The sequence below is a fragment of the Mobula hypostoma genome, chromosome 10 (assembly GCF_963921235.1).
Source record: "Mobula hypostoma chromosome 10, sMobHyp1.1, whole genome shotgun sequence".
Classification (NCBI taxonomy): domain Eukaryota; kingdom Metazoa; phylum Chordata; class Chondrichthyes; order Myliobatiformes; family Myliobatidae; genus Mobula; species Mobula hypostoma.
In genome coordinates this window covers 88,523,325-88,540,532 of record NC_086106.1, presented here as the reverse complement: position 1 = coordinate 88,540,532, position 17,208 = coordinate 88,523,325, and the positions used below count along the sequence as shown (strand labels likewise).

At 41.4% G+C, this 17,208-nt stretch overlaps 1 protein-coding gene across 1 annotated transcript in view; it reads right to left on the bottom strand.

Annotated features, from left to right (window-relative positions):
- Positions 1 to 17,208, bottom strand: part of frmpd3 (FERM and PDZ domain containing 3) — a 474,907-nt gene that overhangs the window by 121,885 nt on the left and 335,814 nt on the right. The window contains exon 3 of the mRNA XM_063059815.1: positions 9,804 to 9,958. Within this exon, the coding sequence (XP_062915885.1) occupies positions 9,804 to 9,958 (155 nt within the window). The remainder of the gene's footprint in view (positions 1 to 9,803; positions 9,959 to 17,208) is intronic.

Below are 17,208 nucleotides of genomic sequence, written 5' to 3'. Positions count from 1 at the left end.
AAGGAGGTATTAATTCAGATTATTTTTATGCTGTTGAAGAGTCAGGGATTTCAAGTGGGATGGGAACACAAGATGTACGTGCATTCTTATTAAAGAGGAGTCTTTTTCATTATTTTTCTGTTACCATTCACTTGGGCACATTTAGATATTTGAATTTATTTAGGCCCTTTCAAGATTTGTATTCACTGTGTAATGGGAATTATAGAAGCTAATCTCTGTACATCAAAGGCTGCCAAATAGCAATATGAATAAGCCTAGATTATCCATTTAAATAATATTAGCTGAAGAATAAATATTGAGGAATTCTGCAGATATACAAGTTGTGCCATTGATCTTGTGCATCTATCGGTGAGATCAAATGTATGTGGGTTTAAAATCTCTTCTGCAAGACAACGTATATGACACGGCTGTACCTCCCTCTGTAAGAGTAGATCTTGCACTCAGGAGTAGAGCATGAATTCAGAAGTAATAACATGGGTGATTTGAATTGATTGAAGTATTACCTCACTGGAAACTTTGAAAATTATATATGGTGTAAGTGCGTTCAGTGAGGTTTGGCCCACTGGATTTCTGATGGTTTGTTCTAAAACTCAGTACTCTATGGGGGGGGGGCAGTTTCAGATGGTAATACGGAAGATAGGTTACAAAATCACAAGTCTGAAGGACTTACACTGAGAAATGGTCCATATTGAAAATGCTCAATGATTGTATCTGCCTTTATGCCTTTTGCAATTGAATTGACTTTATTTCTTACATCCTTCACATACATGAGGAGTAAAAATATTTATGTTATGTCTCCAACTAAATGTACAATGTGCAATCATAGTAATTTATAGTAATTCACAATAAATAGAATGGTCAGTGTAATATAGAGTACACTCAAATCAGCGTGAGTTCATCAGTCTGATGGCCTGGTGGAAGAAGCTGTCCTGGAGCCTGTTGGTCCAGGCTTTTATGCTGCAATATCTATTCCTGGATGGTAGCAACTGGAATAGATTGTGGTTGGGATGGCTTGGATCCCCAATGATCCTATAGGCCCTTTTTACACACCTATCCTTGTAAATGTCCCGAATCTCGGGAAGTTCACAACTACAGATGCGCTGGGCTGTCCGCACCACTTTCTGCAGAGTCCTGCAATTAAGGGAGTTCCCATACCAGGCAGTGATGCAGCCAGTCAGGATGCTCTCAATTGTGCCCCTGTAGAAGGTTCCTAGGATTTGGGGGCCCATACCAAACTTCCTCAACTGTCTGAGGTGAAAGGGGTGCTGTTGTGCCTTTTTCACCACACAGCTGGTGTGTACAGACCACGTGAGGTCCTCGGTGATGTGGATGCTGAGGAACTTGAAGCTGTTTACCCTCTCAGCCCCAGATCCATTCAAGTCAATAGGGGTTAGCCCGTCTCCATTCCTCCTGTAATCCACAACCAGCTCCTTTGTTTTTGCGACATTGAGGGAGGGGTTGTTTTCTTGACACCACTGTGTCAGAGAGATGAGTTCTTCCCTGTAGGCCACTTCGTTATTGTTTGAGATAAGGCCGATTGATGTCGTGTCGTTGGCGAATTTAATTAGCAGATTGGAGCTGTGGGTGGCGATACAGTCATGGGTATACAGGGAGTAAAGGAATGGACTCAGTACGCAGCCTTGAGGAGCTCCTGTATTGAGAGTCAGAGGGTTGGAGGTGAGGGAGCCCACTCTTACAATCCGCTGGCGATGTGACAGGAATTCCAGGATCCAGCTGCACAAGGCAGGGTCAAGGCCAAGGTCTCTGAGATTCTTGTTGAGCCTGGATAGATCTATGTTGAATGCAGAACTGTAGTCCAAGAACAGCATTCTCACATAAGCATCCTCCTCCTGATGTGTAAGGACGGTATGTAGAGCAGTGGCTATTGCGTCATCTATCGATCGGTTGTGTCAGTAGGCGAATTGTAGGGGGTCCAGTGTGGATGGTAGCAGATGTAATCCTTGACCAGCCTCTCAAAGCATTTGCTTATTATTGAGGTGAGTGCGACAGGATGTCAGTCGTTCAGGCATGTTACCTTGGTCTTTTTTGGTACAGGGACAATGGTGGATAATTTGAAGCAGGAGGGCACTCTACACGGGGAGAGGGAGAGATTTTAAACCTAAGAGCCCATTGAAAGGGGTGTGAAGCTCCGGGATACCAAATAATGGCAATGAATATTTCTTGGTAACAATTCCACTTGCACTCAGACTATCATGATTAAATGGAATTCAAAAACTGTTTTAAATATATTTAGGCATAAGAATATAAATTATATCAAATTAATTGGCACCACCAAATCACAACATATTAATTAATCAATCATCAGTAATAGAATTGGAAAAATAATACTTAGGAGCATTATGCTTTTCTCTGCCTTTTATATAATTGTTGATATTTCCCGTTTTTTTGCTTTTTTGAATGCAGTTGACTGTAGTTCATGCGGATTGTGCTGGTCCAGGTGTTTATTTTGTTAATCTACAGTTGCTTTGTGTTGGTAACTCAGTGGTGGTAAAAAAAACTGATAAAATCTAAAGTTCCTGAAAGTGGAGACTTACACTATTTTTTTCCGCTTCATGATTAAATCGATGGGCCATTACCAGTCAAACAATATTGCTAATGTAAATACCTAGCAAACTGTCTCTACCAAGAAATACTGGTTAGTTTTTAAACAGCATCTTAAGTAGAAACTAATTATGTAAATCAGCAAGTGTTATTGAAATCTCAAACAACAGGAATTCTGCAGATGCTGGAAATTCAAGCAACATACATCAAAGTTGCTGGTGAACGCAGCAGGCCAAGCAGCATCTATAGGAAGAGGCGCAGTCGACGTTTCAGGCCGAGACCCTTCGTCAGGACTAACTGAAGGAAGAGTGAGTAAGGGATTTGAAAGCTGGAGGGGGAGGGGGAGATGCAAAATGATAGGAGAAGACAGGAGGGGGAGGGATAGAGCCGAGAGCTGGACAGGTGATAGGCAAAAGGGGATACGAGAGGATCATGGGACAGGAGGTCTGGGAAGAAAGACAAGGGGGGGGGTGACCCAGAGGATGGGCAAGAGGCATATTCAGAGGGACAGAGGGAGAAAAAGGAGAGCGAGAGAAAGAATGTGTGCATAAAAATGAGTAACAGATGGGGTACGAGGGGGAGGTGGGGCCTTAGCGGAAGTTAGAGAAGTCGATGTTCACGCCATCAGGTTGGAGGCTACCCAGACGGAATATAAGGTGTTGTTCCTCCAACCTGAGTGCGGCCTCATCTTCACAGCAGAGGAGGCCGTGGATAGACATGTCAGAATGGGAATGGGACGTGGAACCAAAATGTGTGGCCACTGGGAGATCCTGCTCTCTCTGGCGGACAGAGCGCAGATGCCCAGCAAAGCGGTCTCCCAGTCTGCGTCGGGTCTCACCAATATATAAAAGGCCACATCGGGAGCACCGGACGCAGTATATCACCCCAGTCGACTCACAGGTGAAGTGATGCCTCACCTGGAAGGACTGTTTGGGGCCCTGAATGGTGGTAAGGGAGGAAGTGTAAGGGCATGTGTAGCACTTGTTCCGCTTACACAGATAAGTGCCAGGAGGGAGATCAGTGGGGAGGGATGGGGGGGACGAATGGACAAGGGAGTTGTGTAGGGAACGATCCCTGCGGAATGCAGAGAGGGGGGGAGGGAAAGATGTGCTTAGTGGTGGGATCCCGTTGGAGGTGGCGGAAGTTACGGAGAATAATATGTTGGACCCGGAGGCTGGTGGGGTGGTAGGTGAGGACCAGGGGAACCCTATTCCTAGTGGGGTGGTGGGAGGATGGAGTGAGAGCAGATGTACGTGAAACGGGAGAGATGCGTTTAAGAGCAGAATTGATAGTGGAGGAAGGGAAGCCCCTTTCTTTAAAAAATGAAGACATCTCCCTCGTCCTAGAATGAAAAGCCTCATCCTGAGAGCAGATGCGGCGGAGACGGAGGAATTGCGAGGAGGGGATGGCGTTTTTGCAAGAGACAGGGTGAGAAGAGGAATAGTCCAGATAGCTGTGAGAGTCAGTAGGCTTATAGTAGACATCAGTGGATAAGCTGTCTCCAGAGACAGAGACAGAAAGATCTAGAAAGGGGAGGGAGGTGTCGGAAATGGACCAGGTAAACTTGAGGGCAGGGTGAAAGTTGGAGGCAAAGTTAATAAAGTCAACGAGTTCTGCATGCGTGCAGGAAGCAGCGCCAATGCAGTCGTCGATGTAGCAAAGGAAAAGTGGGGGACAGATACCAGAATAGGCATGGAACATAGATTGTTCTACAAACCCAACAAAAAGGCAGGCATAGCTAGGACCCATATGGGTGCCCATAGCTACACCTTTAGTTTGGAGGAAATGGGAGGAGCCAAAGGAGAAATTATTAAGAGTAAGGACTAATTCCGCTAGACGGAGCAGAGTGGTGGTAGAGGGGAACTGATTAGGTCTGGAATCCAAAAAGAAGCGTAGAGATTGGAGACCTTCCTGATGGGGGATGGAAGTATATAAGGACTGGACATCCATGGCCTCCTCTACTGTAAAGATGAAGCCACACTCAGGTTGGAGGAACAACACCTTATATTCCGTCTGGGTAGCCTCCAACCTGATGGCATGAACATCGACTTCTCTAACTTCCGCTAAGGCCCCACCTCCCCCTCGTACCCCATCTGTTACTCATTTTTATTCACACATTCTTTCTCTCACTCTCCTTTTTCTCCCTCTGTCCCTCTGAATATACCTCTTGCCCATCCTCTGGGTCACCCCCCCTCCTTGTCTTTCTTCCCGGACCTCCTGTCCCATGATCCTCTCGTATCCCCTTCTGCCTATCACCTGTCCAGCTCTCGGCTCCATCCCTCCCCCTCCTGTCTTCTCCTATCATTTTGCATCTCCCCCTCCGCCTCCAGCTTTCAAATCCCTTACTCACTCTTCCTTCAGTTAGTCCTGACGAAGGGTCTCGGCCTGAAACGTCGACTGTACCGCTTCCTATAGATGCTGCTTGGCCTGCTGCGTTCACCAGCAACTTTGATGTATGTTGCTTGAAGTTCCAGCATCTGCAGAATTCCTGTTGTTTGATGTACCTGAATGGATTACACTTTAATATTGCATTGTGCTCTTGAGCTTACAGGTATTGTAAAGTAATGGTACCGACGGCCTTTGCATTCCTCTGGCCAAATATACACATCATCTCATTGGACGTGAGTGAAGACCAATATAATTGTGCAAGTACAAATGAACATGGCACAGCTAAAATTACAGGTAATGTTAACAGTCTGTGAGAAATGGGGCAAGGGAGAAAGAATACAATGTGAAGGATGGGTTGAGATAAACATCAGTTACTAGTATTGCTCTTCATCCGTGAAGATCAAGATCTGATTACTGAAAGGCCTCTCATAACTTCTAGTTGTAATTTGCTTCTAACACTGAAACTTTCCCGCTGTTAATAAATATTTATTGCTATTTTTTGTTGCACGAGATAGAGTTAATGATTAAAGCAATCTGATTATTAGGCCTGGCTTTAGGGAGAGCATTGATTCACTTACTATCACTGGAAAAGCAAGGGAGCTAGTGGCTATAGAGGAGCAGGATTGAGTACAAAATGAATTTGTTGGCTCTATTTGCATTAGGATCCATTATATTCACTGCATGTAACTGGACAAGGTGCCAGTTCAGAAAAGGGAACAATCTGAGTACAATAGACTTGCAAATGAAATTAATCAAACTGTATCTACTCATGCATGAAAATCATCTGCCCAAGATTCTTGCTTGGTATCATTGTCAGCTTTGCCTTAAGTGGCCAATTTAGGCTGCACTTATAATACCACAATCACAGTTAATTACCTTATATCATTGTCAAGCAGCCTTTCCTCATTCGTGGAGACACAAATTGGGTTGATTTACCACAAGGACATCACAGCACAGCTGAGCAAAAGTCTACTCAGTAAAGGAACGTTAGGTTAATTCCAGTGCACTAAAGTCTGTTATATAGATAAGCTGCTATTTTTTTGATGGTACATCATTTCAGGACATTGAACCTTGGAATTGTAGTTAGACTACTTGGAAATACTGTGGATTTCATGTGGTGTCTCCAGCTGCCAAGGAAAGGTAGCGGTTAGCGTGACACTATTACAGCTCGGGCTGTTGGAGTTCAGAGTTCAGTTCCGGAGATGTCTGTAAAGAGTCTCTGTATGTCCTTCTCACAGAATGCGTGGGTTTCCCCCGGGTGCTCTGGTTTCCTCCCACTGTCCAAAGACATACTGGGTAGGTTAATTGATCATTGTAAATGTCCTGTGATTAGTTTTGGGTTAAATCGGGGTTAAATCAGCATGGCTTGAGGCAAGGATGGGCTTACTCTGCACTGTATCACTAAATAAATAAATTACTAATGTTAAGGGTTTCCATTAGCCTTAACAAAGCTTGGAATTATTAAAGTGACCTTTGAAATAATTTTTAATAATATTCTATCAGAACTTTTTCAAAGTTGTTTGGGAACATTCACCAGAGCTTTCTGAGCATACTCAGAAAATTTATTAAGTATTTAATTCAACCATGAAGATTTTAGCCTCAGCTAGATTTCAATTAGGTTATTCTGGTCTTGCGAGATATAAGGATATGATAACTGGTCTAAATGGAAATAAATCATTTGACTGGGATTATTGGAGATACCATGTGAGGTCAGGTATGGATATTGTTATGACTGGCCTCATGATAAACTGGATGGCAGCATTTACTGCTAAGGTTCACGTTTCACAAGACTCACATTAATACTCGATAACATACCAATGCAATGGTATGACTCCAGTGAAGTACAATCTCAAATCAGCCAGGATCCAGAATATCTGCCAGAAGAGTTATTTCTTTCCATGGTTTGTATTTGTTTTAATTTTTCCACAGTTGCCAAGTTTTCTCTTTTGACAGATACTGACTGACCTGTCAAGCGTTTTTAGCATTTTCTGTTTGTCAGATTTTAAGCATCTGTAAGTTTTTCATTTTCATTGACTAATGAAGGAAATACTGCAAGGAAGAACCTGGTTTTTGAAATATAATATAGTTGCAAGTTTTCTACCACCATTACCGAATTTTTCATTCATTGTGAACCCCAGGAATAATCTTTAAATTCCAGCAGGTATACAACAATTGTAAAAAAAAAAGCATAACTTACTTTCAGAATAGGATAATAATTCGACTACATCCTGAACATATTTGAAACCTTGTTCACCTGGACCCTTTAATGGAAATTCTATGGTAAGTATTTAAAAACAACAAGATTCCCATTTGTGACAATAGGAAGGGTGGCTTGTGTCTAGAAATGGGATTTAATCTTTTTTGGTGCATTAGGGCATCATTACATTTGCTGGTGCCAAGAAGGGTCCCTCAAAATTATAGCAAAACTATTTAAAAAGAAATGTACATCAGCATTGGCATGGTTTACAACTCAAAAGATGTGTTGATTCATGGTCTCTATAGAACTTGATAGAGAGCAGTGTGATTGCAATGTAGGACCTGCCACTTTATAGCATATCACTCAGAAAAGATTGTCAGCAATTAAAGATACAATCCAATGGCAGCCAAACACAAGAAGCACACAGATAGCCTTGGAGGACGTAGAAGACTATTAGAGACTCTTCATAGTTGCACATTTCTGTGCCTCCTCCCCAAAGGTCAACACCCCCCCCACCCTCAGCCCTTCAGTTTACTATCTTCTGTCATGATCGCTAAGCTGATTAGTCATAATTTACAATAAAAACATCTCTCTTTTTAGTTTGAGCACTTTAGAATGCAAGTAAGCAGTCTTGAGTGAGTTTTTGAGCTGCCTTGTGAAATATCCAAACTTGAGCATAGCTTCTGTTTCAATCCTGAGAGTAGAACTACAGCATTCTCCTCACTCTCCTGAGATAGTTGCATGACAATCATATGAACTTCTGAGCTCCAACTTATGCTGATGTCCATTCTGTTGCAAGATGGTTGATGTTATTAGTGCACCTTTGACACAAGTGAAATATCAGGTCATCTAATGTGGATTGTGACCTGTTTCACAATTGGCATTATTCCAAAATTTATTTTTGATCAATTTTAAGACCATATGACCATACGACATAGGAGCAGTATTAGGCCATTTGGCCCATCAAGTCTCCTCTGCCATTCTATCAAGGCTGATTTATTATCCCTCTTAATCCCATTTTCTCTACATTCTCCCTGCAGCCTTTGACACCCTGATTAATCAAGAACCTATCAACCTCCACCTTAAGTATACCCAATGACTTGGCCTGCACAGCTGTCTGTGGCAATGGATCCACAGATTCACCACCCTCCGGCTAAAGAGATTTTCACTCATCTCTGTTCTAAATATATGTACCTCTATTTTGAGGCTGTGCCCTCTGGTCCTAGACTCACCACGATAGGAAGCATCCTTTCCGCATCCACTCTATCTAGGCCTTCCAATATTTGGGGTGCTTACCGATCTGGCTAACAACGGATGGTGCAATCCGGGGTATATTACGATTGAGGAACGTGTTTGCAGACTGGATATTGAACATTTTACTGCTGGACTTTGGCCACATTCCACCGTGATACAACACTGGACGGCACGGGAGGTCGTTCCTGCCTGTGGCCATCGAACGTGCAGGGTCAGACTCCCAGAGCCAATAGACTGGTCCTGGACTTATTTTCTGTCTGGCATAGTTTTGCATTTTATTGTTTGATTGTTGGGGTTTTTTGTATTGCTATATTTACGCTGTATTCTTGGTTGGTGCGGCTGTAACAAAACCAAATTTCCCTCGGGATTAATAAAGTATATCTATCTATCTATCTATCTATCTAAGTGAGATTCTGTACCAAGCAGTGATGCAGCATGTTAGGATGCTCTCTACTGCACATGTGTATAATTACATGAATATGGATTTGCAAAGTCCAGATCACTTTCACCTCTTTAGAAAGTAGAGGCATTGGTGAGCTTTCTTGACTGTTGACAATATGTTTTGAGACCATGTGGTTTTGTGTGTGATGTACACTCCCAGGAGTTTGAAACTGCTTGCAGTTTTCACTGTTGTGGCACTGATGTAAAGGGTGCTGTGAATGGTGCGATTTCTCCTCAAGCTGATAACCATCTCCTTTGCCTTATTGACATTAAGGAAGAAGTTATATGCCTGGTACCAAACCTTGAGCTCTTCCACTACTCTGTATGCCTTCTCAACATTGTTGGTAATGAGACCCACCATTGTCACGTCATCGAAACTTGACGATGTTACTACTCAGGTGTTTGGCCATGCAATCATGTGTGAGCAGAGTGTACAGCAATGGGCTCAGTACATGGCCCTAGGGACACTTGTGTTCAGGATGATGGTGAGGAGGAGTGGTTGTGTATCCTGACTACCTGAACTCTCTTCATTAGGAAGTCCAATACCTATTTGAGTAGGAGTAGGCTTGAGTAACACTGAAAAACAAAGTGCTGCACAATACAGTCCAGTTCCTGATCTAAGTTACCCACTCTAGACAATGAACAAGGCAGATGTGAGCTTTGTAGTGATGTGCCCCCTGGTTAATTATCATGGAAACACGCTCTTCATCCACTCAAACAGCAGACATATGGTTTGAGTGAGCAATTCCCAGCCAATTGTTGCCCAGATAATCAGACATAATCTAGTGCAATTAGCAGGAAAGGGACCATTGGTGAAGGGAGTAGGACAAGACTTGTAACCCAGTTTGATTCATATTTGGGAGAAACAAGCTGATCTTTGTAATCAGCTAAGATGTAGAATAAATGCAGATCAATGAAACATAAATAACAAGACTCCATAAGAGTTATCTGCATATCTCACCTGGTGCCACAGCTCGCACTATCACAGGCTTCTCACCACCTGCTACAAATCCAAAACCATAGACAGGGTCTCGTTTAATCTTCACTTGTCGGGTGGTAAATGCAGAGAAATGGCCACATTCCATGTCATTAAGAGATACTGCATGCATCACATGACTGTAAGTAAAGAGGTCAAAGATCAATAAAGTTTTACGGCATAAATGATTTAGAACAAATAGCAGCTTCAGAACAAATGGCAGCTTTAGAAATTATGACAGCTTGTAATTAGCATATACATACAGTACATCCAATAATCACGAAGAGACCTTACGAATCCTGAATAGAAGAAATGTACATGTTTAACTTGGTGATGGTTGAGAGTTTAATTTTATTATGGTGATGTAGACAAAGGCTCCCCTGGGCATTTTGAGGCTGAAGTTTTCATTCATCGGTTTATTGCTTTTGAAAAGGGGGCAATTTAAAAAATCCATGAGATATTAGACATCATGTAACAGCTGGGAAAGCATCAGCACCAGTGAATAGCACATTGGAATAATCAAGTCTAGAAAATGTAATTATTTTTGGTAGCCTGAGAGATTTTGGGGAAGTAGAAATAACCAATCTGCATTAATGAAAAGATATTAGTTCAGACTCAGTTCGAGGTTGAGTAGAACAGCAAATTTAAGAATGGACTGTATCTGTCTAAGCAAATGGCTAGGCTGAGAAGCCATTTGGTTGTTCCATTATTTAATTAGATTTTGGCTGATTTATGGCTCATTTTCATTAAGGTCATATCATCATGTACCATGTCGTATGATATGGGTAATCATAGTCTTTGACCATGGTTGTTTTTGGCAATTTTTTCTATTCAAACCACTATATATAGTGGTTTGCCATTATCTTCTTCTGGGTAGCATTTTTACAAGATGGATGAACCCAACAATTATCAATACTCGTCAAAGAATGTCTGTCTGGTGTTAGTGGTTGCTTAACCAGGGCTTGTGATGTGCAGCAGCTGCTCATACAACCATCCACGACCTGCTCGCATGGCTTAACGTGGCTCTGATTGAGTGGGGGGGGGAACTAAGCAGGTCTACATATTGCGCAAGGGTGACCTGCAGGCTAACGGAAGGAAGCTGCGTCTTACAACTCCTTTGGTAGAGATAAATCTCCACCCCACCACCCACTTCATTAGAGTAAACAAACCAAATTTATGACAGGGAACAAAAGTAGTGGTGAAAAATTACACCTAATCTTCCTACAAACGGCCAATAATGCCACCAAGAGACTAAGGAGTCAGGTTAGGGTTAGGGTGGGAAAGGATTGATTCTGCAGGTGATGTTATATTGGTCTAGAAAAGAAGTAAGAACTGTTGATGTGCTGGCAAGAATGCAAGTTATTGTTGTGAAAATGGATAACTCGAGAGTGGAGGACGATGACAAGGCCATGTGCCTCATGCAAAGAGATCAAAGAAAACAATGGAGTATGAGTCTAGTTATCCACAATGACTCTTGTGACTTTGGCTAAATTAGTTACCTTAGATCAATAACCTTAGATGTTGCTGTAACCAGCAAAGACAGATTAGAGATATTCATGCAGGGAGTTGTTGGAGAATTGTGGAATAGTTGGGGATGAATCTGGTAGATTATCATATTTAAATCCTGTACAGATTAAAAAGGCTAGATCATGGGTAGCAATTGAAGTCCAGATATAAAATAAATTTCAGATGCTGGAAATCAGAAATGAAACCAGGAAATGCTGGAAATAGCAGGTCAGGTTGCTTCTGTGGGAGGAGAAATAAAGCTGTAATTTCAGGTTGAAGACCTTATTTCCAGCACTTTCTGTTTTTATTAACCTATGAAGTTGAGGTATGACTTGGGGAAGTGGTGACAGTAATGGTTTTGAAAGGGGAGTGATATTATCAGGAAGAAGAGATCTGTCAGTACTTTTGGTTAGAATGGGGTGGGGAGGGGGTGAGATGAATTTATATGAATCGAGATTCAAGATTCAAGATTCAGAAAACTTTATTGTCATTCTAACCGTACATCAGCTCTGCAGGGCAGAATGAGACAGCGTTTCCCAGGAGCAGTGCAATCATAACATAACAAATGCAACACTAAATAATAAACATAACAATAAATAGTAAAGCACAACAGCCACATGTCAGTTAAAATCAAGTTATAAGTGTCCAGTGCAAGTTAAAAGTGTCCAAAGCAGAGTCAGGTAGAGCAGCTATTTAGCAGTCTGACTGCTTGTGGGAGGAAGTTGTTTAGTAGCCTTAGTTTTGATGCTCCTGTAACGTTTGCCTGATGGCAGAAGAACAAACAGTTCATGGAGAGGGTGTGAGGGGTCTTTAATGATGTATCGTGTCTTCTGGAGGCATCGACTCTGAAAGAGGTCTTGGACAGAAGGTAGGGAGACCCCAATAACCTTCTCTGCTCCCCTAACCACCCTCTGCAAGGCTTTTTTGTCAACAGCACTGCAGCTGGAGTACTAGATTGTGATGCAAAATGTCAGCACACTCTCAACCACGCCTCTGTAGAATGTAGTTAAGATGTTAGTGGGGGGTAATGCTTGTTTAAGCTTCCTCAGAAAGTGCAATCTCTGCTGGGCCCATTTCACAATCCCAGTGGTGCTTCTGGACCAGGTGAGATTGTCTGAGATCTGCACCCCAAGGAACTTGATGTTTTCCACTCTCTCCACTGTGGAGCCGCTGATGCTGAGGGGTGTGTGCTCAGGCTGAGACCGTCTGAAATCGACGATCATCTCCTTGGTTTTGGTGACAATAAGCATCAAGTTGTTATCACTGCACCAGCTCTCTAGGTGTTTGACCTCCTCCCTGTACATTGCTTCATCATTTTTGCTGATGAGCCCCACCAACCACTGTGGTATCATCAGCAAACTTAATGATCAGGTTCTCCTTGAATCTGGCTGCACAGTCATGTGTTAGCAGTGTAAACAGCAATGGGCTAAGCGCGCAGCCTTGTGGGGATCCAGTGCTCAATGTGATGGAGTCAGAGATGTTCCTGTCAACACAGACTGACTGTGGTCTCTCTGTCAAGAAATCCAGAATCCAGTGACACATGGCAGTGTTAAGGCCAAGCAGCGACAGTTTCTCCACTAGTCTCTGTGGGATGACGGTATTGAACGCTAAACTGAAGTCAATGTACAGGATTCTGGCATAAGTGTCTTTGTTGTCCAAGTGAGAGAGAACTGTGGGCAGTGTGGTGGATATTGCATCCTCCGTAGAGCGATTTGGACGATAAGCAAACTGCAGAGGATCCAGCGATGAGGGGAGGCTGGCTGTGATATGAGGCTTGACAAGCCGTTCAAAACATTTCATCACTTTGGGGGTCAGGGCAACAGGACGGTAATCATTCAGACAGGCTACAACTGATTTCTTTGCTACAGGGATGATTGTGGAGGTTCTGAAGCATCTGGGGACAATGGCTTGACTAAGGGAGATGTTGAAAATGTCTGTCAGGACATCTGCTAATTCATCAGCACATTCTTTGAGCACACATCCAGGGATGTTGTCGGGACCTCCCACTTTTCATGGGTTGACCCTGACAAGGGTCCTCCGTGTTTGCTCTGGATCAATGATTGGAGCCAGCTGGTCAGATGGTAAAAAGGGTCTAGCTCTCCCCTTTGCTGTGCTGTTTGATGCTTTGAAGCATGCAAAGAAATTGTTAAGCCTGTCTGGAAGAGAGGCATCACTGTCATCAGTTTTCTGCCTGACCTTGTAGTCTGTCAGCGCTTTAATTCCCTGCCACATCCATCTGGTGTCACCTGTGTCACAGAAGTGTCCATGTATTTTGCCCGCATAGGCCCTTTTCGCTTTCCTGATCCCTAGTAAAGTGCAGACCTGGCTGAGCGAAGCGCACTCCTGTCCCCCAATCTGTAGGCTGTGTCACGGGCCTTCAGTGATGTGGTTGTGATGTGGATTACTTTGGCAACTGGGAATTCATTTTGCAGAGTGTTTGAAAATGGGAATCAAACTGGAGTCATTGAAAGTGTTGGAAATGTTGCAATAGCCAAGTAAAAGAACGAGATGCCAACAGCATGGTCAGCTGTACATTGGTCTCCTTATTTCCTGTTCCTTGGAGCATATAAATCTCTAAATAGAGGGTACAGATTCTTGAGAAAACTAATGGTTACAATTTTGAATTAGGAGAACATCCTTGGCTTTATAGCATTACAAATTTCATCTTTAAAATTATACATTATTTTAGTTGAAAACCTAGATTTTCTTGGTCAATCCACATGGAATATATTCAATATATTAGGCACTTCTGCCAAGCAACCAGATAAGAAAAAAATGCATTTGTTGTTTATGCATAACTTGAGCAAAAGATGTGCTTTAAAGATGTGTTTTAAAGGGTAAAGCGGCACTATGATAATAATTCTATAAAGCATAGATGAGTCAATTTTTTTTTAGTTTCGCCTGTTTTTGGAGTTAGGCTGAAGGATATTGTGCATGCACCATACCGACAAGGGTGATATCTAATTCTACGCTTAGATATACCAAGTTCACACTAGTTTCATCAATCTAAAACTAATAAATCAGTTAGTGAAGTCTGCACTTCCTCTGCCAATTCATAAGTAGAAATGGCCATTTATCATCTTACCAGTAAAGCGCTAAGTAAGGAGAAAAAGTTTCAGAAAACTAAACAAAGAATTGCCACTTGATGTCTGCTATTTATTTCAATAATGTAGAATTGGAATTTCAATGGGGTTAGTCAAAAGGAAAGAAAATGATGAATCTGTAATGGTATTGATTCTGTGCTGATAGTGTTTCATTTCCAATAAAGTGATAGTCAAATGCTGAGGAGATACTTCACAAATAACATTGTGTATGTAATATTTCAGTAATGTTCGAGTAATATTGTAAATATAATGTTTGATTAAGCATTGCTTGTTTGCATAGTTCTTTACTGGTTATATGTAAAAGTATGCAAATGACATCTATCATTACAACACTACATCATATGTGCACCTCTTTAAAGAAAATGAAAATAAAAAACTAGTAGACACTATTCCTGGAACCCTATATTTTTCTTTTGATTAGCTTCTTCATCAAAGACACAGAGGAGACAATAGAGCTTTTTTTGGCATTTCATTCAGAAGCCACATTAGAGGGAATGTAAGATTCAAGTCTGTATTTATGTACAGGGATTATGTGTTTTCTTAAGATTACAGTCAATGAAATAGATTTATTTTATCAGATTCTCCAGTTAGATTTTGTCTCTTGTAATAAAATGTGTTCTGATATGACTAATTCAATATTGGAACATCTGGTGATCAAAAATCCAGCCTCAAATAATTTTAATTCTAATGAATTTATAATATACAATGCCATACCAGTAGGAAATTGGAAATCATTATTCACTTTTAATGCTGCATTCACATTTCCAGCAAAAAACTGAAATATAATTGGCAAAGCTGATGTAATCAATGTTATATGATAGTAAAACTGTTGTGTATTTAACATTGCAGTAATATTTGAGTAATTTTGTAAATAAATTGTTTGATTAAGCATTCTTTGTTTGTTACATAATTCATTATGGGTTATACTGTATGTAAGAAGTCCGTGAATAGCATACGTCATTACACTGCCATGTCATATGTGTGCATCCACCGAAGTCTCCTGTGATTTTCTTTCGATAAGTTTTGGAGTTGCAAAACATAACAGTGGTGACAAGTAAATTTTAAAATGAACCTGAGATGATTACTCACCTGTTGAAACTCAGCAGGACATTTGAGTTAAAAAAAAATACAGAAAATGAATGAAATTCACAGGTTTTTAAACAGTGAATATGAGCAGATAATAATACATTTAAAAAAGCAGAAATGGTAGGCTACATCGGAAAGGTAGATGCATTTGATTGAACAAAATGAAACTCGATGTTGTAAACTAAACTATTTGAGCAGTATTTTAAAACAATGAAATAGCAGATAAGAAACGAATGCCAGTTTGCGGAGTGCAATTAGTGGAAGAACATACAGTTTCCTTAGAAGTTTGTCTGCTCCAACCAAACCAGCTGAAATGAGTTTCAGTGATATCAAGAAAGTAATGCAGGAACATTTAGAACTGAAACCATTGTTGATTGCAGATCAATTTAGATTTCATAAGTGGAATCAAAAGAAAGGGGAGTCCATTTCAGCGTATGTGGTGGAATTGAAGAAGCTGGCTGAGCATTATCAGTTTAGTGATGGGCTTAATGACGCACTGAGATAAGGTCTCAGCCTGAAACGTCGACTGCGCCTCTTCCTATAGATGCTGCTTGGCCTGCTGCGTTCACCAGCAACTTTGATGTATGTTGCACTGAGATATTGTTCAGTTTGTGGAATCCTACTTGAAAACATTCAAATACAGTTCCTTACTGAAGCACAACTCACATTTAAAAGAGCAGTTGAAATCGCTGAATCAATGGAAACAGCAACTGGAGACACAGTTGAGTTACAGTCACGACTGAAAGTGACCATGAACAAAATCACAACAACATCTAAGTGAAACCTGCCTGGCTGAACAAATTGTGTTACCTTTGTGGCAGGAGCTCACATACTCTGGACCAATGCAAAGGTGAAACTTGCAGAAAATGCAACAAAGTAGGACACATACAAAGAGCATGTTGGGCAGACAAAAATAAATGAACATAACAGGGAAGAGAAAAAGAAAATGTCGAATTGCAGTTTCAAAAAGAGCACTTATCTGCATTTTGAGAATAAAAAAATTGATAAAGATGAGAGTGACTGATTAGCTTTGAGATTTGCAATATGAAAACTAACAAATGACAAGCAATTTGGCTTGCACCAGAAGTGAACAGCAAATTAATTAAAATGGAATTGGACACTGGCTTGGCTGTTTCAGTCATTCCACAAAATGAGTTTGTACAGCATTTCAAAGATACTGAACTGAATCCTACAGATATCCAACTAAGAACTTATACTGGAGAAAAGATCACACCTATGGGAATAACATTCGTAACAGTAAAATATAACAACCAACAAGCCACATTGGGCTTGAACGTATGTATGAAAACAGGAGGGCCAGCATTGTGGGGTAGTGCATGGCTGAGACAACAAGAACTTGATTGGAGATCCATCCACCATTTGCATGCCACATTCGCTGCAACAGAGTCAACCGAAAGCGAATTAAGTAACATACTGAATAATGCCATAGCCACATTCAAAAATGGCATGAGAAAACTCAAAAATGAAAATATCTGGAGCAAAATAGTGTTAAATGAAAATGCCACATAAAAGTTGTAAAAGGCTGTCTGGTTCCCGATGCCATCCATGATAAAGTAGCCAGTGAGCTAGATTGCATGGAGGCTGAAGGAGTTCTCTCCAAGGCTGAGTGGAGCCCATGCCAATGCCAGTGGTCACAAGGATGGGTCTGTCAGGATCTGTGATGATTTTAAGGT